At 40.2% G+C, this 22,879-nt stretch overlaps 3 protein-coding genes across 6 annotated transcripts; all 3 read right to left on the bottom strand.

Moving 5' to 3' along the window:
* Positions 1–1,190: 1,190 nt before the first annotated feature.
* On the bottom strand, positions 1,191–6,975 carry LOC102709926. Of its 2 annotated transcripts, XM_006654358.3 has the most exons (4): positions 6,655–6,975; positions 3,240–4,269; positions 1,871–2,735; positions 1,191–1,670 (listed from the first exon to the last, which is right to left on the bottom strand). In XM_006654358.3, exons 2-3 carry the CDS (start codon positions 4,206–4,208, stop codon positions 1,878–1,880), a joined length of 1,827 nt encoding a protein of 608 aa, XP_006654421.1. In that variant the 5' UTR covers positions 4,209–4,269; positions 6,655–6,975; the 3' UTR covers positions 1,191–1,670; positions 1,871–1,877. The 2 variants fall into 2 exon arrangements, with proteins under 2 accessions (XP_006654421.1, XP_040380059.1); XM_040524125.1 differs by lacking the exon at positions 6,655–6,975 and having other exon boundaries at positions 3,240–4,344.
* Positions 6,976–10,717: 3,742 nt separating this feature from the next.
* Positions 10,718–11,796, bottom strand: LOC102721167. Its single transcript, XM_015837478.1, has one exon. It carries the CDS (start codon positions 11,648–11,650, stop codon positions 11,108–11,110), a length of 543 nt encoding a protein of 180 aa, XP_015692964.1. The 5' UTR covers positions 11,651–11,796; the 3' UTR covers positions 10,718–11,107.
* A 2,267-nt stretch (positions 11,797–14,063) lies between these two features.
* Positions 14,064–22,219, bottom strand: LOC102720881 (uncharacterized protein At5g08430-like). Of its 3 annotated transcripts, none has more exons than XM_006655271.3 (14): positions 21,966–22,219; positions 21,107–21,186; positions 20,469–20,662; positions 19,218–20,088; positions 18,857–18,978; positions 18,620–18,679; positions 17,473–17,523; positions 17,153–17,223; positions 16,854–17,011; positions 16,468–16,524; positions 16,336–16,404; positions 15,305–15,361; positions 15,098–15,160; positions 14,064–14,672 (listed from the first exon to the last, which is right to left on the bottom strand). In XM_006655271.3, exons 1-14 carry the CDS (start codon positions 22,109–22,111, stop codon positions 14,323–14,325), a joined length of 2,349 nt encoding a protein of 782 aa, XP_006655334.1. In that variant the 5' UTR covers positions 22,112–22,219; the 3' UTR covers positions 14,064–14,322. The 3 variants fall into 3 exon arrangements, with proteins under 3 accessions (XP_006655334.1, XP_015692824.1, XP_040380049.1); XM_015837338.2 differs by having other exon boundaries at positions 14,064–14,663; XM_040524115.1 differs by having other exon boundaries at positions 14,323–14,542.
* Between the last annotated feature and the right edge of the window lie 660 nt (positions 22,220–22,879).

Genomic DNA, 22,879 nt, shown 5'->3' with positions numbered 1-22,879 from the left:
CCTATCCGGTTTTTGGTTGAGGGGTATGAATTAGATTCGGTCTATTTTTAAGGGAGTGAAAGTGAACTTTTTCCCCTCTATGGACATCTCGGCCCAGACCCATGACAACGCTGTTGTGTGTGGGCGATCAGTCACCATGGATCATGTGACAGCACAAGCAACGCTCATCGTCACCACCATGGATCTTCAGTTGGCAATGACCATCGTCGTGGATCTTGGAGTCTATGACAACACTAGCATTATGGACGATATGACAATTACTGCAACGATCATAATACTTACAGCAGCGATAAGAGCAAGTACAATAGCAGGCTATAAGCCAGTTATAAACATATTTTAAAGAGACAAGAGAGGAGAGAGAAGAGTAGTACGCTACTAATTTGTTGTCAGCTGCAACACGGACTCTAAGACACAGTGTGTATGATATGTGGGACCATGTATTAATACTGTATAGGTAATTATTGTATGAATTGGCTATTAGATTGATTATAGATGAATTAGAGTTAGTAGTTGACTATACCGTTGAACTTGCTCTAATAACCTCTATGGATACAATAATAATTTTAGTTACATCCATCTCTTTGGATCCTATGATACCAGTCATTTTAATTCTTAGCTTTTGCTTCAGCATGCTTGCTACTTGCTAGAGTACATTTCAAGCAAGGGGCACAGTCTGTTCGGGTTCACCGAGAACGAAAAAACCAAACCAAATTTATTTGGTTTAGTCAGCTTGATTTAACCTTTTTTTTAAAGACAAATGCGTTTGCCGTATCTTCAAAACCCATACACACCACGACCGTGACTGTTGATGGATCATTGTGTAGCTCCTGATCTCCTGTGGTCTTTTCTTTCCTTGAAAGGATCATTAATTCGGTTCTAGTTGTAGAGACAATAGTGTTGTTTTGCCCTTAGTCCTCTACATGTACTAAGGGCAAAATAATATTATATATTTCATATTATAAGTCACTTTGTGTTTGTCTTAAATTAAATATTTTTAAGTTTGACAAAGTTTATAGAAAAATACAATAACATTTTCAATGAAAATAAGATATTTTATAGTCAATGGTGGATTTAATAAACATAATTTGGTGTTGTAGATGTTAACATACTTTTCTAAACACTTAATCCAGAAACCAATTTAATCCTCAAACATATACATATAACATTACAATATGAAAGCACAACGTCCATCCTGAAGAAAATGTACATTCAATCCGTGCAGCACATAGAAAGCAGTGCCACGGTGTTTGCCCCCTGGCAAAACTTCACACCAAAAAAAATAATAACAGTTTTGTCCATTCAAAAGCTGAAAAATCGGTGAAACACATTTTACAACACCGAACATGAAACTACCCCCAAATAGAACACACGACCGAACGACTGACAAGCACAACTAATCCAACATGGTGATGACTGATGAAATGATAAACGGCAATGAAAAAATCAGCCTCGTTCCCAATAGGATAGTTACAGTGGCACCAGCTTTGTCACTTTTGAAAGCCATTAGCCATTATTGCAGGACTTTCCGTAAGCTGGTTCCATCTAGTTCACAACTTTGTTTCCTTTTGTTATAACACTTCGTTTCAGTTTACTCGTACAGAAGACAAGCAGGTGGTTCCATTGTTTCCACTAACATAAGCAACACCAACAATCATCCTGAAGAAGGAAACCTGCAAATTAATGGAAACCAGAGGCATCTCAGTGACAACTGATTTGGACATAGTAAAATAGAAATGTAATCTCCTGGGTTGATAAGGAATATTGTACGTGAAAAACTTCTGGTCAAGACTTTGCAGTGCAAGCATCAAAATCACTTCCACTAATATTCATGTTTCTTCTTGCAAAGAATTTAACAGGAGACATAATTTACCTGGTTCTCAGCTTTTCTCATACAAATTTTGTTGGTGGCTATCATTCTTCCATTCAGTTTCATCGTCTGCCTCTCCAGTTGCATCGTTCTCAGCCTCACTTTCACTAGCTGTTTCCCACTCAGAGTCATCTGCCTCTTGACCAAAAGCATCACTAGCTTCTCCCTCACAATGGATTCCCCCATGTTTCAGAGCTGCCTCCCTGAATAACCAAGCTGCACGCATCTGCTTCTTCACCAGACGCTCAGCATAATCAGGAACTTTATTTTGTTTTAGTGACAGATCAGGATCATTCGACTGAGAGCATTCATTTATAAAAAGAATTGCATCCAACAAGCTCTCTTTTGCTAAACCAAGCATATCATATGCTTGAGCTCTTCTCCACAAGCTTTTGGCATGGCGATTCAAAGGACTGTGAAGGCACAATGCCCGGGTAGTATCACTTATGGCAGCCAATGGCTGCTGCAGCAGAAGATAACATTGCGCTCGATTACTATAAAGCACCACTCTTTCTTTCTTAGACTTCATTGGACACAGTGCAAGTGCTTCAGAGTATTTTGCTGCAGCTCCTGCTATGTTCCCTGAAGAGAAAAGTGAATTGCCTTCCAATTTTACAACCAATGCTGCTGCTTGTTTTATATGAAGATCCTCCTTTGGCATATTCTTTTCCAATTTTAAACTCTGCTTGGAACTCAAGAGTTCATCAATTTGTTCTCTGGTGTGAGTACTAATTGAATTCCGTGAATTCGTATATTGTTGCATACATTCTTGGAGCACTGTGACAATAGTATCACCAAGTTTTTTATAATCACCGAGCATTGAAATATCAGCTAAATCTATCAATGTTGAGGCAACTCTATCTATTACCTGTACCAAGGGAAACAAAACGTGTGACTAAAACTTAACAGATCTGTGTTGCTTGCATTCGGACTGTATTAGCAGCCAAAATATAAAATTACTCTTGCCAACAACTGAAACACATAAGGACCACCAATGTATCTTTAAGAAAAAGAAAGAACAGGCGACAACATAGGTCTCATCAAAACAACCTTCTAAAATGCTAATCAATCAACATAACTACCCATTATAAAATAGAGTTTGTGTATGCCTCCATTGACCGAAACTAAAATTTATCATCAGAGTTAAATATATCTGGTGTGGTTTGCTTAAAAGGGTTGTAATATGTTCCAGATAATTTGTGTGTTTTACTGTGTTAGGTCTTAAGCAACCTCAATTAAAGAGTTATAATCTGAAGTATCTTAATTCTGAATAGACCTCAAGTTATTAAGACAAAGACACTTAAATAAATTATTTGGTCATGCTGTAGATTCCCTTTAAGTAATGCATGCGATGTAATTAAGGAGACTATACCTTATGGCATGTATTTGAATCCTGCACCAACCAAAGCAAACAATCAACAGCCATGTATTGCCAGTCATCTGAAGAACGAGCAATGTTGCACAGAGCTTCGACAACACCAGGAATATTAGCAACATGACCTCGGCCAAGCTTGCTCTGGCAGATAGTTCTTAGCAAACCAACACCAGCAGGTGAATTCTCATTTACAAGTCCACCCCACATTCCAGGTAACTTGACTAGAAATTCAGCCTTGCAAATATCATGGAGAAATTCAGACTTAAATGCAAAGCAGTTAATGAGTTGCAAAGACCAGCACTGGAGTTGGCTAGCCCATTCCTCAGCTTTGCGGGATTCCATTTCCACACCACCCATGCCTCGTGTCAGAAGATCACAATGGTAACCAATCCTTCGGTCCACAAACTGGTAGAAGTGAGAATACACAATCTCTAGAGAACTTGAAGCAAGTTGAATGGCAAGTTCAAGTACTTCTCCATGATCAGAAACTGCAGGAAATGTACTGGGATATGTAGCCAAATGCCCCAGAGCTCTAACAGCAACCCTTTGCTCCACCCAAGTCAGCCTGCCCCGTAAGAGCTCAACCAATGGAGGTATTACACCAGCACGAACAGCACGTTCCGCAAACTCCTCCATATTCATTGTGTAGGATCCAATTATGTGTGCTGCATAATATGGGATGTAAATATTCTGATCATGAGAAAGCCAGCGCCTATTTTTCAGTCCCTTCCATATAAGAGCTGACATGCATTCAAATATCCCCAGGTTGATGAATTCAGGGTCATTTGGATGTGCCATCGCGGTGTTCCAAAGACCACTAATAGGGAGAACTTGACCATCATCGTCTTGGGAAGGAAGTTCCCTAAAAAACTTCAGTACACTTGCTCTTCGTTTACCAGGGTTTGCCTCTTTCATAACACAGAAGAAACATCCAGGATAAGGGCAATCAGATTGTATCTTATCCATCGTAAGAGACAGTTGACTTTACCAACTTCTTTTACTCAGATTCTCAAAATCATACTCCAATCTGTGTGAAAGGAACTCAGTAAATTCAGCAAATCCCTTTCTCCATTCATTCAATGAGAAAACGGAAGGAAATCTTCTGTATTGAATGATCATGACAGTTTGAGAGAATTATTTGTCAGAAAAGGTGAATAGAATTATGCATATGTTACAAACTATAGAAATTTAGAAAAATGTACAAGTAATCTGCATGTATGATGTAGGTGATTTACTGTTGCTCGCACCGCACATGCCATATCAAGTTCATGAAATTTGAGCCAACTTGAAATTATAAGTCAATGCATTTCTAAAACCTGAATGAATGTAAACAGTGATCTAGTCCATTCAATTGGTTCAACGGTTTCAGGAATATGAAAATGGAAGAAAACAGGCATACATAACAGTCAAAACTACAGCATCATGGTGACCATATACTAATCCAAAATTTTGCACTCGGTGGGTGATTTACTCCTCATAATCAGGTCCAGGCGTCCAGCACAGTCTAAACGACGCATCAACTGGTCTCTTAGCCTCACACGGGAGAACAAGCGACTGGCTCAGACTGAACGGATTTTTTGCCTCCAAAAAAGTCACAGGCTCAGTGCACAGCGGCACAGCCTCGCCACCACCTTCTCTGTCACCAAGCTGGCCCCAATCCCTGCTACTCCACCACGCGACTGCCGCTCCACCTTTGGTGAGACCCGCTCCTTGCAGGGAGTCCTCCTCCTTTTCGTTTCTTCCTTGTTGCCACTTCCCAATCCTCATTCTAGAGTTTCGCTGCCACATTACGGTTAGCTTATGCGTTAGGTTATCAGGAGGAAAGTTGATGGCTGGCAAATCTACTATTTATTGTCTCCAGTTCTTGTTGAGATGTGGCTTTAGCAGATAGGCCTGTTTATTTCTTTCATCTGTTGTTCTAAATTTTCTTAACATTTTCATTGGGTTTTTACTGTACTTGTGTTGTACCAAAAGTGAGAGAGCTCCCTCATGTTATTTTTGTGGTTGGAAAGGACTTCCTACCACAAAAACAAGGCTCCATGGACTTCCTAGAAGTTGCCTGCATATGGTACCATCAATGGCTCCAATATAATCCTAGTTGTCTATATAAAATTGAGTAAATTTCAGAAAGATACAACTATTTTGTCAGAACGTCTGCAACTATTACTAAACATTTCAGAGAACTGCAACAATAGTTCATGATTTTAACATAAAGCTGAAACCTTATATGTCTCACAAGCTTTGGCACACCTGCCATACACAGATGCAATACTCATGTTATTGCACATTGGGCCCACATGTCATACTCATATAGAGGATAAAGTTGCAGTTTTCCAATAAAAACATTAATTGTTGCAGTTTTGTGAAATACCTGGTTAAAGTTCTAGCAAACTAGTTTTAATCAAATAATTGAATATTTGCAAAACACTACTGAATAAAATTTAGTAGCTAAACAAAATCAACTTAACTCTCAAGCAAACAGTGGCTAATTTCATACCTTGGAATATTGGTCCTCCTAGAGTTGCCCGCAATTTTGATTGGGGTATCCAATGAAGGTGGCGTAATAAGCTCACTTCTGAGCTCTCTATGTCATGTCATGGAGGACAGCTCTTAAGTACCGGCTAACTGTTCCATTTCAATCTATCAAAATTGATAGCAGCTAACCTATTCCTAAGGTTGTGTTTAGGAATATTGCAACTTGCTCTTCAACACACATGTATGGTATCTCCAAGCAAGCCACATTCCCACATAACTTCACACAGACGGAAGAAAGGAGATCTTGGGGATGATTGTTTGGCTTATTCAAGGAAAAAGTAAAATGACGTATTTGCAAATGAAAATAATTTATAAATAAACTTTTATATATGTGCTCTTCGCGATCTAAAAGTCAAGGTTAAAAAATAAACTACTATAAAAAACCTCACCAAAATCTATTCCAAATTTAGGGCTGAAAATTCAAACTGTGGCTTATAAGCATAAGCAAAAGCGAAAATATGGGGCTGCTTGTAAGCCTCAACATTTTCAGGCAAGTTGAAGTATTCTGGTTAATTTAAGTATTTAGGCAGTCAATTCTTGTAATTTTGTTCTATATCTTTCCTCCATTGGACCATGGGTAACACCTAATCTGTGCTCTTCTTTTCATTAATCTAGACCTGCCTACCATAGAAGCAGAAAACGAACCAGCAAGCCCAAAATGTTCATCACCTTTCTCCTTTTAGGAGATCCTCTTGTCCATCAAACAATACATGGGTGCAAATGACTAGCTAGCTGTAATAACACTAACAAAATGCATTTAGCTAGTGAGAACATTGTAACATCACCATCAAAATGTAGTTGCAGATGAGCAATCAAAACATGCGGCATAGGTATTACTAGTAACAAACTGACAAACCGAATCGATTTGCATACGTACCCAAAGTTTCTGGGAGCGCCACGGACCAAATCGAGTAAGGTGGGAGAAAAGCACCGGATCTGACGAGCCGACGAGCCCCTCTCTCCCTGCCCACCAGCCCGACGAGACGCTGCAAGGCGGCGGATCTGGCCTGCCTGCCTGCCTGCTGGCTCGCCTCGCCTCGCTTCCTGCTGCCCCCGTGCGGCGTCGCCGGCTGAGCTCCTCTCCCCGGCCGCCTCCCTCGCCGGCTCGCCCGCCGCGCTTCCCGCCGGTCCCCCACTCGCCGGCTCGCAGCGTGCGCCCGGAGGTGAGAGGAGATCAGGAGAAGGTTTGAAAGGGAGGGAACTTCCGATGACGATGTTAATTAGCGTATACTGCCTCCAGTATTTGGATAACTATGGGTCTTATTTAACTTTTTCATAATTAATATTTTTATTGCTGGTAAATATTAAAATATAGATAGTATTTTACGATTTATAGGTGAATATTTTTTGATTTTTTTGATATTTTTTTATCAAACATTAACGTTAGATACATAAAAAATTAAAGTCTTTTTTTTACGGGGAGCAGTTGTGTGCTAGTTGCATTGGGATCCGGTTCAACTAAATTTGATATAGCAACTGCAACTTTAACGGTCGCATCTCTATCGCTAGATGAAAATCGGATGGCTCAAATTAGCTAGGGCACTATAGCAAAAATACTATAGTACAAGATCTAGACCGTTGATTCTCGGAATATACGGGCTAAATTTTGTGCAGTCCTAACTTGTAGTTGCCTTTGTAACTTCAGCTGATCCTAGCCGGTTGTGTTGTTGGGCACCATTTTGATAGGGTAGTCATATTCTTGGTTTGTCCATGAACATCATCACGTAAGAGTTGTCACTCCAACTCATCTATGGCTAGGAATGTCACAGTGTAATAGAAAAATGATCTTTTTAATGTCATGTCCTTCCTGTTTTCATGATTTTTATGCGTACGTCACTTGACTGTGTAATAGTTTTTATGTGTATATTCAAAAGTCAAATATGATCATACAAACATATGTTAATGCTTTGGTCGTGGAAAACAATTTTTACCACTGACGCATGCATGCACATGCACTGGAGTGCCTAGGGAGCCTTTTCTCTTCTTTTTTTCGAGCACTGGACTGCAGGGAAATAATATTTTGAGAGACTGAGGGGTGATTTAATCATTTCCAGTGTTTTTATAGGAAAAGAAAAAAAACATAGTATAGTGTAACCGGTATGGTCACGATAAAAGTGTATCACTATTTATAATGTCATTTTAGCAAATCCTACGGTTTTGTGATCATTTTAGTGAAACCATCTGATTTCGTAGCTAAAATAGAAAAAAAAACTCTAGCTGGCACCCCAAAAGTCATGGTCACCGCACCCAGTCCTCTTACCCTAACGCTCGTCGGAGATGCGCTGTTGAGGAGATCGGAGAGCTATGCCGCGAGCACGAGCGCCATTTATGGATCTAATGATGTCCCTCGAGGTCTAGACCACACCTCGGGATCAAGGTGAGGCTCCAGTGGGGGAGGGGAGGCGAAGCAGGAAGCCGTCTCTAGCAAGGACGGCAAGGAGGAGGTCGGGGCAAGGATGACGCCAGTAAGGGTGTTAGTGGCGACAACAAGCTCATAGGTATGGAGCCCCGCTGCCCAAGGGCATCGCACCGTCGTCAGCGCTGTCCGCAATGACACCGAGATGGTTCTTTCAGTGGTCGTTCCCGCTAATGTCGTCGGCGAAGCACATCAAGGCATTCTGGGGTGCCACTTCGGGTATCGCTCATAGATGTTAGTGCAGGAGCATGTCGCGATGCTACCCGCGAAGGTCACGATCCCAGAGAACGGGGGCAGCAGTGGCACGGAGGTGGAACACAAGCTCGACAAGAGCTTCATCTATGACAACCACTTTACGGTCAAGTACAAGTTGAGAAAGGAGATGGGACATGGCCACTTCAACCATAGCTGCCTCCCATGTCCATAAGGGCAGCAAAAGAGCCACCTCCTCATTGTCAAGGTCATCTCCAAACCCAAAGTATGACCAATCGTGATCTCGTTCTCCACCCCAGTGTTCACCAAACCATCGGTTTCTCTGTCGTGTTATCCACAATCGTGATTATCGCGACATAAAACTGTGGAAGAACCGTAATAATCACGCTCCATAGAGTGGTGGCTTTGGAGGGCTACGCGGTAAGGTAAACCCTGCTCCACCCTTACAGAAGCGCACAATCTATCGAAGTTTTTTATGCCAGGAAAGATTTGCTTCAAGTGAAGGTGAACAAGTTGACATCGATGAAAACACGACTACCTTACTCTTATTATCCCCTCCCTCTTACAGAATCAATAGTTGAAAGTTCAGAGAATCTTGGAGAAGTTCTACGTGGTGATCGCATTGAGAATTCTCATTATGTGGTCAGTACTGGACTAGTACTATTTTACTGACCGTCTGAGCGTACTCACCTATTAAAGTTCCAAATTATCATTTACTTGGCTCTCTGGACTATATATCGAGATGAGAGAGCCCAATATTAGCGAAGCATCCATTAGCGATAAACAAGCAAAGGAGCTAAATGAAAAGATAGAGGATGAGCTTAAGGAAAATATAATTGTGTTGTGTGGGTTGCTTTAAATCTTCTTTGTACGATGGGTTATATATGGAGTAACGTGGTTAAATTACTTTACAGGATTCTTGACAACCACCCACTGGTTGTGCTGCCTAATGCAAGGCCGGTAAGGATGCTGTTGTTTTTCAGGATGGATATCATGTTGGGGTTAAGGGCCAATATTCTGTTTTAAGTCTCTGCCCTCAGCTTACCATTTTTGTTTGGAAGATGAGTAATGATCTTTTAAAATATATTTTGCAGAGCGAGGATGAGAAGTACTTGATCCATAATCACTTGTAGGATTGTTGGGTTCGAGGTGAAACCATTTAGGTCTGTTCACTGAACCTTTCCATGTTTGTTTAACAGAAATGAAAATATCGCACCAATATCATCTAGCAAATTTGAGAACTCTATAGTTCCTTTTGGGTCTCAAAGTAAAAGGTAAGAGTCCATTATTGTTTTATGGTGCTCACTACATTCTCTAGTTATTTGCTAAATTGTCGAGTTCCACGTCGATGCTAATATTGTAAGAATATACGCACTCTATTTTTTACTCGATACTGTTGGCTTTTGGTTCTACATTTATCATATATTTTATTCAAAAAATTAAAAATTATTAATTAGTTTGTGACAATTTGATTTGTTACTGAAGAACTTTAAGAATGACTAATAATCTCGTATATTTGCATAAAATTTTTTGAATGAGATGAATTGTTTAACATAGATTCAAAAGCTAATAACGTCTAATAAAAAACGGAAGGAGTAATTACTAATCTATCACCATCGTGTAGGCAGTTCATATTTCCATACAAGTGTTTATATCAATGTATATAAGAGACATCTACTTTATTAATTACCCTAGCCTTGATAAGTGTGCTTATGTAATTCAAGCAATGTTTCTAGCTCCACTCTACTTTATCACACAACAAGTGTACGTTGTAGATGATGGTCAATATGTGCATGTATATCAGAACGAAGACATGTATGTAGTATTCTATCCATGTTTTTATACGACGTCATTGATTTTTAGATCTACGTTTAACTGTTCATCTTATTTAAAAATTGTATACAATATGTAAAATAATAAGTTATATTTAAAGTACCTATAATAATAAATCAAATTAACAAAATAATCAATAATCATATTCTTTTAATAAGACGAATAGTCAAGCGTAGATCTAACAGTCAATGATTTTATATAAAAAAAACATGGGCCGCATTCGTTAGGGAATCTAGCGCACAAACATAGCAATAGATTAGTACATGATTAATTAATTATTAATTATTAAAAATATTAAATAGACTAATATGATTTTTTCAAGCAACTTTTCTATAGAAAACTTTTACAAAAAATACACGGTTTAGCAATTTGAAAAGCGTACGCACGAAAAACGAGTGAGATAAGATAACATATCTCACCTGCCGAAAGCGGCCATAGATAACATATCTCACCTGCCGAACACGGCCATGGAGGGAGTATATAAATTGTATGCGAGAATAAAGATACATGTGTTGTATATAAACTGGTATTTGCAAGTGTGTATGCAACTCAACGTGGTTCTTTTATTAAATGTTTGTCCGTACTAAAATTAATAGTACGCAATATGCATCATGCATGTACGCATCATGCATCATGCATGTACGCAACTGGAAATCATGCTACGTGATCTCAATCATATTTGGGCCACCTAATAATAACTTGACAGAATATATAATTTCTGACATACGCACAGACGAGAAAAAAGATCAATAATAAATAAATATCCCAAATGAATCAAATGAACCGGTTAATTAGCAAGGCATTTTTGTGTTCGATTGTTTCGTCCGATTGCAAACAATAATCACTCGTACGTACTCAACGGGTGATTCTACATCACCGCGACGGCGATGGCGCCGCCGCTGTGGCGGTACCGGCACCGCGGCGACTCATCGAAGCTGTCCGCCGAGAAGGACTGTGAGAGCGGACCGACGTAGAACATTAGGTGGGCGGCGTCCGCCATGACGACGCGGTCGATGCCCCAGTTCATGAAGAAGACCCTCACCGTGACGCCGTGGAGGTCGCTGATGCTGCCGCCGGACACCCTGCCGTAGATCCGCCGCTGGTAGGTGAGCCGGTACCCGCCGTCGACCTCGAACTCGCACGGAATATCCTCCGTCCCCCCGAGGTACACCTCGAACTCACCGCTCGACGGCCGGAGCGTGTAGCCCGTCACGCCCTCCGGCAGGATGCCCCTTGGGAACCCGAACCGCTCCAGCATCTCGTAGGCGCTCGGCTTCTCGTCGCCGCCGCCACCGCCAAAGAGCGGCGTCTCGGGCGCGGTCTCCCCGGGGGGAGCGTCCCGGGCGGTCGAGACGGGCACGGCGGCGCAGGCGAAGAGGAGGAGGAGGAGGAGGAGGAGGAGCGGGAGCATGATGAGGAGGAGGAGGTGGTGGCGGCGCGGCGCGGCGGCGGCGATGGCCTTCCGCGCGATGCTGCTTGTCTGTTGCTAAGTTTGTTGGTGCTGAGGTTTTGTTGGTGGGGGATGGGAGGGAAGACGTGAAGGAGGTGGAGTTAGCGTGAGACCTGACCGACTTGGGTTGTAATTTAAGGTGGATATATATAGCCCTCACACGTGCCAGTTAATCCTCTGCTTTTCGAAACGCCGGACGCAATCTGCTCCACAATTTCAGAGACGTTTACCGAACGGTATATTTATAAGCGAAAATATGTATTTTATATCCGTATTTTTATCTAAAAATCGATATTAAAAAAATAAAAAAAAACTTGAAATCAACTTTAAATTTAATATTGAAAATTTAATTTTTGACATATAAACATAATTGAAAGCGGAAAGACAAGGGTGTTAATCTAATTGGACAATGACTGGAATAGTGCCTCATGGTTTGCAACTGTTTTGCAGATGACAAAGCCGATTGTATTTGCTCCTGTTTTGCAAATGACAAGTGTTGGCTTGAAGACAAATCTGTCACCAGATCGAGCTTGTTCGATAAATAATCGACGAACCCTCAGCTGAGACAAACCAAATACTTTTCTCTACTCCTCCTAACATCCGAATTAGTATCTGACCCAACATTAATTGAGTTAGTTAATCTTTGGGCCAACATTAATCGAGTTAGTTAATCTTTGAGCCAGTATTGAGCCACGTGTGAGGGGGTGCAGATGGCTGTATTGGTAAGGAGCAGGCAAGCAGCCAGCGTCCATATAAGTCGACTCCAGCTCATACGTCCAAATAAAAGATTTGGAATTAGCTATTACAAACTTAAAATTCTATTTTAGAAGGTACGATGATAAATTTCTGTATAAAATTATTTTGCAAAAAAAACATCGTTTAGTTGTTCGGTAAACATCGCATAAAAAGCTAACGAAAATCTAGAAAATCCAGAGTAAAGAACGTTTGCATTGCTCGTATATACCATATGCATCGGAGCTCCAAGTACATACGGGTGGGCACAAAAGATATTCTTTGTCTGCAAAGATCGAAGTTTGTTCGGTTAAGACAAGTTCAAATACAATCGTCGTCCTGCTAGACCCAATCAGGGTATACAAAACTGCGGTAATAGTGACAACTACCATGATAATCGCGTCAACCGCTAGGGCACGATCTCAATTTTTTTAAAAAAATTAGAAATAAATTCGTAAAAATGTGGAGATAGTTCTCTTTATTAGAATTCTATGGTGAAGAATTTTTTTTTCAAATATAACACATGTAGCATCATATTATGGTCAGAAGGTGAATTGTTTTTTAATAAATAAATACTATAGAGGTCGCAACTGTTCATACTAACCAATTTTTCAACTAGCCAAAAAACCACATTTACTCCGGAGATATTACATCAAAAGAGGTAAAAACCTTGTGATTATCGATATTGATCGTGCCACTACCACCACGATTATCGATATACATATCGTGATTATCTATACTGATAGTGTCACCATGATTATCGAAATATATATTGCAATAATCACAAGATATCACACAATTTTGACACATAAACTGTCGCGGCTCTATTCAAACTTTTTGGATTTCGAGTGTTTTTTGCGTGATAATCGTCAGGTGGTTTCGGCCTAGGAAAGGGTTTTGTATACGCTGGACACACTATAGTAAATCTTAACCTCCATACTATCCCTGGATATACAGCCGCTCCACTCTTCGCAATAAAACTCTAGATAATTTCTGGATTTCTTTATATCTATGAAATTGTTGCTGGTATTAGCTATAAAAATTTTGAAAATGGTTCATAATTTGCTGGTATTAGCTATAATTTGTGAGAAAATCCCGTAAAACTTGTAAGTTTAAAAAGAAAAGATTTGAGCTTGTTGATTGGGCTCGTCTTGCTGATCGTCCTGTTGAGTGCTTGTCTCTCACATATAGAAAACAGGTGCAATAGCAATGTGTGCACGATACAGCTATTACGTATAGACGCGACGTTGACGCCCACAATCATATTACTCATCCAAAATAAAAATATTGATTAGATTCCTGGCTCCTATAATTTGCAGGGTTTTTGCTATTCTGGAATCATGCTGATGCCGTGCAAAGGAAAAGAAAAGCAACAAAACTAGAAAGTTAAGTGACCTAACCAAATAAAACCACACTTGAATCCACAGCGAGCTTGCTGCGACAAGAAAGTGAATTCAGACGTCAGGTAACATGATGTAAAGTTCACTTCTCGCAGCAGCATCGCCACGGGTCCACGGCACTCAAGTCATTTCAAAGCAGCTCTCTTTTCGAGCAGAACAAAAAAGGAGCATAAATTCATACAAGATGAGCACCAGTTGCAACTTGCAAATTGCAATAGGTAAAACACCAAGCCAACGTCCACATCCCCAGTACCTTCGCATAAACACGCTAATTTATGAGCACAAAATACATCCGTGGGACCAAAAGGAGCAGCGCTTTGGTCCAAAAAAAAAGCCATTCATTCTACTACCGTCAGACAATACATACATTATACATACCCCGCTGACTGGCCCTCCCCCCACAATATGTTACATGAATGGGGGTCCTCCTGCATTCTGCCATATATGTACATGCATCTAGAGACATCAAGTTAATTACAAAGTGAGGCTCTTCAGTAGTGCTTAGCTTGTCAGGAGCAAAGCATCTTTGAGCAAGATGGCGGAGTCACAAGATTGGCCTGTTCTCCAGACTCTAAAATCATCGCTGAAGTGTCCGGATTTCAACCAGTGACGCAACAGTTCCATTGTAAATGGGCCTTGTTCGTCACCTTGAGGATCGTTGTAATACCACACACTTGAATGCTCTGAGATTTTTTCCTTCGCCTTAACAGCTTCCTGACCACTGCATAATAGAGACTTAGTCGTATCATGACCCCCACTTCCATCGGAATCCAGATCGACAATCGTGTCTCCACTTTTACCATGCCGATCATCTTCATTGTCATCAATGCTAATAACTTGAGCTGCAGTAGCTACCAGAATAGTATGTTTGAACAAATAGTAAAACTGGGAGTAACCAAAGAAGAATAAATAATTCCTAGACGACCAAGAGTAGCATGTGAAAATAAGATCCCACCCTATCAGCACTAGAAAAAATAGGAGCAAAGATGATGTTTTCATGTATTAGCACTGTGCAACCACCTGGCTTTGTTACAAGGTTAAACATATAAAAAAATTGAGAGCAAATGTAAAACCATACTTTTTCAAGGAGAAATAGTGTCAAGCAATGCCTCACAATTATATTTTAGTAAAAGGTAAAATAGGAAAATTAATCTAAAAGTGTCTTGAAATCATACAATAATTTACATTTAGGAAGGAAGACAAATCTAAAACGACCTACTTCTGTTATCAGATGGAGTATAGCATTACTAGTGAAAGGGCTCTAGTAAGTTCAAACCTTCAGTGCCATCGTTTTGAACATGTGTTCTGGGCATATCACCAGGAGGATTGACTTCAATTGCTGCATCATTAAACATGGATGATGGAAACCAGCCAGGTAACCAGAACGGCGAATATGTCAACAGAATGAAATTGCAACGGCAACTTTAGGAATAACTAGAAACTGGTGGAACAACTAATGGAAGGATGGGCAGTAAGAGCAAACCTTTAGTGACAAGCTTTTCTAAACACATTCCAGGTGCATCAACATCACCGTTGCTACCTGCACATGTAACATGAACAAATAAAACATGGAAAGTGGTCAGCCAAAGACTTCTCTTACAAGTTTTTGTGCCATATTTCAATGGGCAAGTACTATTTACTCCAGCTTCAAATCCTACCAGCATGAAACCATGACGAGGTTATGCCATGCAACAATGGTGAATGATCGGTCAGTTATTAGCCACACTAGAAGATAGTAACTTGCTAAGCGAACAAATATTATAGGGCCTTAATAATGCAATCTCGATATGCATATGGACAAACCTTCAGCTATACGTTCAGCAAGGTTTCGTTTATCGCGGAGGGAGCCAAAATCGCTGCATGGCAGTAGCACGATTATCAGTGATAATCGCGCAAAAACCATGCAAATTTGAATCCGAATTTTTTGAACAAAATTGTCATGGTTTTGGAAGGGATACTGAGCGAGTTGGTGCGATAATTGTGGCGGTTTATAGTGGGTAAGTTTCACAAAGAACAGCACGATAATCGCACAATATTATAAAATAAACCACAGCAGCAGGAGTGATTATCGCGATAATCGCTCCTTATCGTGTGGCACTGTGGCATTCTGTCTATTTTTTTTCAATTTAACTCACCTCAAATCACTTTGCGACCTCTTTTGATTGATTCACATGCTTTTTTCAAAAAATTTCTTCACCACTAGGTTCAGGAATTACATAACTATCACCAGGATTTTTTTAAAATTTTTCTACCAATTTAATTTTTTGAATTCGCACGATATTTGCCGAATCCTACAGCCAAACACCGCAGCCTATCCCCTTGCAATTCGCGCGATTATCACGATAATCGCGGTTTCGCAAACCCTGATGTTCAGTGGTTAGCAGTTTCATAGTGATGTTCCACTGACATTGATTTAAAGTTAGACAGAGCATAGTTCAAAGGGTCTCAACCTCCACCGCCATCGAATTTTAAAGATAAGATAGACATAGTGGAAGCTGTACAAGACATACGTACATATGAGCAAGACTTCAGATTTTTCTTCTGAGGAACTTTTCGAACAAAAAACTTGGTTCCTTTTGTCCCCTATGCAAAAAGTAGCGTTCAAATTGTGTTAAAAACAATTGAATGTACACTATATAAGCCAACCTTTCAGTTTTTCTTCTGAACATCGTTTCAAGCAATCAACTCTATCCCTGTTGGTACCTACAGAAAAATCACAGGGTTTATACAGAAGAAATTAAGAACTTCATAAAGGAAAGCATTGAACAACAACAATGAAAAAGGTTATTAGCAATCAAAATTTAACTCTTCCTGAGCAACACAATAGTGTTACTTTCCTTAAGTTTAATATATATAAAAGTTCAACAGAAACAAAAGAAAAATATTCCAGAAGGGAAACTAATCAGGCTAAGTGATTTTCAGGTCTCTCTAATCATTGTTTCCAACTTTCCATTGGCTTCATGACACAATATGGAATCGAGTAGTAAATGCAGAAGCACAAGCACCAATTTCTAGGAGTCCTAAAAACAAACCTGTATTCTTCTGAGAAGATTTGTTTGCTGCCGTAAGTAGAAATTCAGAGTCCTTACTATCCTCTAGATCAGGAATAACTTGAGGGACCTCTTCAAGAAGGCGTTGCCTTTCTGATGGTGCTCGTAGTAGCTTTCTTTTGTCAATGTATTCGTGCATCGTAATATACAGTCAAGGATATAATTGTACTGTACAAAGTTTACTACTCATATAACTGCTCCACAGTTAGAAAATGAAAACAAGATACATTCATTTTGGCAGACATAAACATGATTACAATAATTCAATCTGGTAAGGATATGCATCACGCCAACCTTTCTCGTTTGCCATTTCAATCAATTTGTCCAGTCTCTGAAGTTCTTTGTCGATCCACTGCAAGAAAACAAATTATAAGTTGGTTGGTATTTTTAATACTACCAACAGTAAAGTTACAAGGAGAGAATCTATAGTTTTGAACATGTCACCAAAGTATTCGCTATAACTTTTTTAATATAAGAGCATAACAATGGGAAATAAGATAATGGAAATAGTGATTAGCAAATGAGAAAGTTTGTTTTATACACAATTTCAGAATGCACTGCGTGATGCATAAAAGTTCATCAGATTTCCTAATAAACTTACATGACTCACTATGTCCACATGCATACTTCTTGCTTTCTTCTCAAACTCAGCCTGTACAATAAATAAATCTAGTTCAGGGCACTGAAAGAAGCTTAGGCATAGTTACATGTGTGATGTATTTTTTTCAGGTAAAACAAGAATTCATACTATCATTTCTAATTACTTCTCAAATGAAAAGAAATATAGAATGGTATCAGGATAATAGCACACAGATAAAACAAGTATATAATGTCCCAAAACTCAGATAATGCAAGATGCAAATGGTGAATCAAACACTGAGATTGCTTCTAGTGTGAGCAATCTCTGAATCTATTCCCAAACCATACGGCAGAGACCAAAATGCCAGATACACATGATAAAGTGTTCCATTTGTCGATGGAAAGTGAATTTCAGCGAGTATAAAGGCTAGTTAAATTTGGTGCTTATTTCCTCAGACCAAAAGCACTCCATTTTCATAATGCTTAGTGTTGCTTTACATCCTTTGCCTGCTTTAAAATCCTTGAACTTTTACTAGGGTGGCACTAAATATCTTCTATTTTTACCGAGTGCAAAACCCTGCACGTGAACTTGTAGCCATTAAAAATTCAAAAACAGTTTCTACACTATACTAACAGATAAATTCATATATATATATATATATATATATATATATATATATATATATATATATATATTCCTTTAAAGTTTCACACTACGGATTTGTTAGTATAATAGCGATAGTCGATAGAGCACTTGGCTATCAAAATACAACCTAGGTTAGTTTGTTGCTTCTTCCATTCCAAAATAAGTTCATCTTTCTAGTTCAAATTAGATGAACTTATTTTGGGATGGAGGTAGTAGTAAGCTAACTTTGGAACAGTTCTAATTTTGCATTGACTGCCACGACAACAGGCATTTCAATCTTCTTTGCTACCATTGCCTATGTAAACTGTTCACCTTTCCTTTAGCCACATCATCAGCCATCTTGTGTAAGGAATTTTTGCTTGTAACCCAACCATGTTCAACACCGCCAAGCACCAAACGTTACCTTTTTTTCTCCTATCACTAAAGTATGTGTGCCAAAACAAGAGTTTAAGCAGCCTGAGTTACATCTAAGGTTAAAACCGTGTATTCTGGGGAAATAAAGTTTCAACGAAGATTAACTTACAACAGTTTGCCTTTTAGAAGGTTCTTTCCGGGACAGCAAACGAAGATCTTCACATTCTTCCTGTTATCAGCAAAAGATAATTGTACATCAACAAGCATTCAGGGCAAAATACTAAGTTATAGCGGGAGGGAAAGACATTGTACTGCAAAACAAAAAGAACTATGCACAGTAAATGCAGTTCAGGAAACAACTCATAGGCAGAGTTGTTGGAACAAGGTAGGGCACAATAAATTGTACCTCCTCAAAGTCTTCATCTGACAACACTGAAATTTTGACATCAGACCACGTGTTGGAAATACATAAAAGAATATCAGTAGATATGCCCCTTATCTTGTATTCTTCCGAGGATTTCCTAATGCCTGCTGTGTATGCTTTGGTTAGCAGATAATAAATTAATGCTTTATCACAAAAAATTACAGGTTAGGGTACTGTCTGCCTCAGATTCAGATGTACAATACATTATAATTTTTTATCTAGCATGCCAAAGGAATAATACATTTACAGGTGAAACGATAAACAGCATGCTAGAACAACATGTTGACTACTTCACCGACCACCAGGGGGATAGCAGTAGGCAATGGTAAGAGATGAACATCACCTGTCACTTGTCCAAGCTGGTACAATTTCTGAGGCTTGTGGTGATTATACCCTTTGGGGTCATTCTTTACTCTGACATAACAGCCAATAACTTTACGTTCAAACGCATCTGGTTGCTTTAGCAGATCGATAACTAGAGTTCTTCTCAAATAGATTAATTTGATGTTATCACAGACAAGAGAAGCAAAGCATCTCCTGTATCTTTCAGACACCTCTTCTGGAGTACTCAATTCAGAATTCATGGTCCGACGTTTCCTTTTCATAATTGAATCAGTATTGTCCTCGGAACTAGCAAGTGATTCATCCTCTGATGTGATATTTGCTGCAATATGCCTTTCCAACAAGCTATATATCTTGTTATATTTCAGTTTTGATTTCCTAAACAGAGACAAGAGCTTTCCATCACATATGACATGCTTTTTCTTATCTTTCTGCACAAGATCTTTTTGCCGAATGTACTCCTTCACAACTTCAGCAGCACCAAATTGATCTAGAGGTTTTGATGTATCTTTTCCTATCGATGACAAGAACTCAATAAGCTCTTTTGAACCCCAATCCACATAAACATTTTTCTTTGTTTTTCCTTCCTTCAATATGGTTTTCACTTTATTTGATGTCCCATGTAAAACAGATGGATAAGCTGGCTCATCATTGTCATCACTATTGCCCAAGAAATCATCATCTGAACTCTGCTCACTATCTGGAAGATTCTCTGATTCTGATAGTTCATTATGGTTTAAGCCACTTCTGAGAAGAGCACAGGCTTGTCGAATATTATCCAATGTCAACCCTTCTTTCTCTCTAACTATCTCCCAGTAGTAATCCTTGAACAAAAATTCATATGTCTCCCTGTCACTGAAATCAACCCTCTCCTAGACAACAAAGAAACATCTATATATCATGAGAGAGAGCAAGGAAGAAAAGAGGCAAAATAGTAGAGATTGGTTGGCATATATCTACTTGCCACAGGTAGCATTAACTCAAATTTAAAAACCTTAGAGAAATTCCTATAGAGGCTAAACATGAACTATAAAATGCCACTGAATATTATGCAAGCGACAATACCATAAGAAACACACCTATTAAACAACATTAAAGGAACTGCTTACAGTTGTAAGGAACAATTATTTGCAGCATACAATGTTATCTAAGATCTCGATATTATGGAAAACAAACAAATTAGATAAACCAAAATGCTTTATGGCACTAACATAAGGCAACTTGAAATGTTTATAAGGACGTGCATCATTACCCCATCAGAGTCAACATCTACATTCTTCTCAATCATGATTGCCAACCTCAAACAGTTGTTACAAAATCCCATTGTTTTCCTCATGACAGGGACAAATTCTGCTTGTTTCACACAAGCACGACAAACAGAGGAATCCGGACAACAAAAGCATCGGTAGTATGAACGCCCTTTGCAGATAAAACATGTATGCCAATCTGTCATGTTTAGCATTGAGGTCAGTTATAAAGAAATTTGTAATCCACCAGGAAACTGAAGACAATTTGAAATAAGAAAAATGGAATCTACAAAAACCATGAGTGAACATGTCAACTCCTAATTGAGGTAGGCTGTCACATGCATTAGGTTTAATAAAGCCTGAACATGGACATGTTAGCAGCTTATGCAGAATACTTCTTATGTATTTCCCCAGCTTAGTTAGCTGAGTGACACTACAGAGTTTTGCTATTCACGGGTGGTGGCTCTGTTTCATGCCACAGGGTGTCGCAACAAAGGTAGAAAGAACAATCACTACATGGGATATCTTATTCAAAATATAATATTTCAAATACCATGAATCAAATCCGTTCATGTGCCCAACCAAAAGCATTTTCGCAACAGTCAAGTCATAGCAATACTACCGAAAGAACGGCAATACTCACCACAAATGAACTGTTCATCTGAATTGAGGAAGCTGTCATCCTTCTCCAAACATTCAGGATGGTAAGCCTTGTGGCAGTTCCTGGAAGACGATTGAAGGCATAAATGTATAACCAGTAAAATGAAACATGTAATCCATTAAGGCAGCGATCCATCTACCTACCAGACGAACAACAATGGATAGATACTATGTCAAATAAATAAATGCCCAACACGCAACAACCTCCACGAACTGAACTCACTGCTACAACATGACACTGCGTCATGCACTCAACTAGACGAAATGTATCTTCCGCCTACAACTACAAACCCAGTAAGTTTATGGACACGATTATCTAAAGTGACATGTTATCTAAAAATGTTTGAAACTAAGGATAAAACATCCTCTCTCGATGCATAGTTTCATCTGTTGTTGTTTTTTAGGTTACATGAAAGACACGAAGAATTGTCTAGATAACTGTGCATACAGGGTTTTATTTCAGCTCTCCCTTCATTAATAAGCTCATATCATAAAAAAATATCTTCATGGTATCATATTTATTACCCATAAAACTTTCGCTCACTGGCCTAAAACACTGCAGCCCAATGGTGCCGTGTGGTACCTGCAGGCTGCAGCAATGGCTGGCCATCAATGCCTACTGCTCGGCAGCGATACACGGGTCCATAGCCACAACGTCACACCGACGAGTCCTGCCTACCAAAAACCTCGCTTAAACCCTCGCTCCGGCAGCTCGCACCGCATGCAGCTTCAGTACTACCGACCCTAGGGAACTCCGGCCAGCCACGACAGAGCGCCCGCGGAGACGGGAAGCAACGAATGGTGGGGAGGGGGCATTGGATGGAACGGAACGGGAACCGAACCTGTAGTCGCAGAAGCGGAGGCGGCCACCATCCTTGCAGACGAAGCAGTAGTCCTCATCGCTTTCCCCCTCCCTCCGCCGCTTCCCTCCTCCCCCACCCTCCGCACCGCCACGGCGCTTACTCCCCCTCGCCCTCCGCTTCCCCATGCAATGCAATGCAAACCCCGCACCCCGCGGCCGGATCGATCCGCAACGCGGCGCGGAGGAGCCGAGGAGGAGGAGGTGGAGAGTGGAGAGAGAGAGAGAGCAGCTCAGTTCGCTTCGCTCGCAGTTTGGGCGGGGGGGATTACCGAGGCTTTGGTGAGTGGAGGAAAGGTGGCAACGTTCGTGCTGCGTGTGTGGGGCGGGGTCCTCTCTGTGGCTGTCGGCGTGGGGCCCGCGGGCGGAGATTCCCCCGACGATGGAGGTGCTGCTGCGGTGGCCTCCTACGGCCGTCCGATCAGGCGGGGGCACGGGGAGGATGCTCGAACTTTTCTATTTTTCACTTCTTACATCTTTTTTAATACTGCTACTAAAAGATAAAAGCACTTTGTCATGAACGGTGCAGGTGAATGTGGATCAATCCTTGGTGCGGTGACCATCAGGGCTTTTGAAGCAACAGACAGGTTCATCCACGATAACCTACAAATAATAATAGACGCCCATGCAACATTGTTCTTCCACACTATTGTTGCACAAGAGTGGATCCTAACAATACTAACAGCAGCAGTACTTCTTGTTTTGGCTCCTCTAGGAGTCGTCTCACCAGTAATGTAACGAAGCCATTAAACTATATATACTCCTTTTTATAATGGTACTACTATTTCAGATATGTTGAATCTTTGTACCTTCAACGATGCCTACTGTCTCGCCTGTAACATCCTTGCCGCGCCATCTCGTCTCTCTCCTCCAGGCAGGCCTCGCACCGGACTCGTA

Source organism: Oryza brachyantha, chromosome 5 (genome assembly GCF_000231095.2).
Source record: "Oryza brachyantha chromosome 5, ObraRS2, whole genome shotgun sequence".
In the NCBI taxonomy this organism is placed as follows: Eukaryota; Viridiplantae; Streptophyta; class Magnoliopsida; order Poales; family Poaceae; genus Oryza; species Oryza brachyantha.
This window is presented reverse-complemented; position numbering and strand designations above follow the sequence as displayed.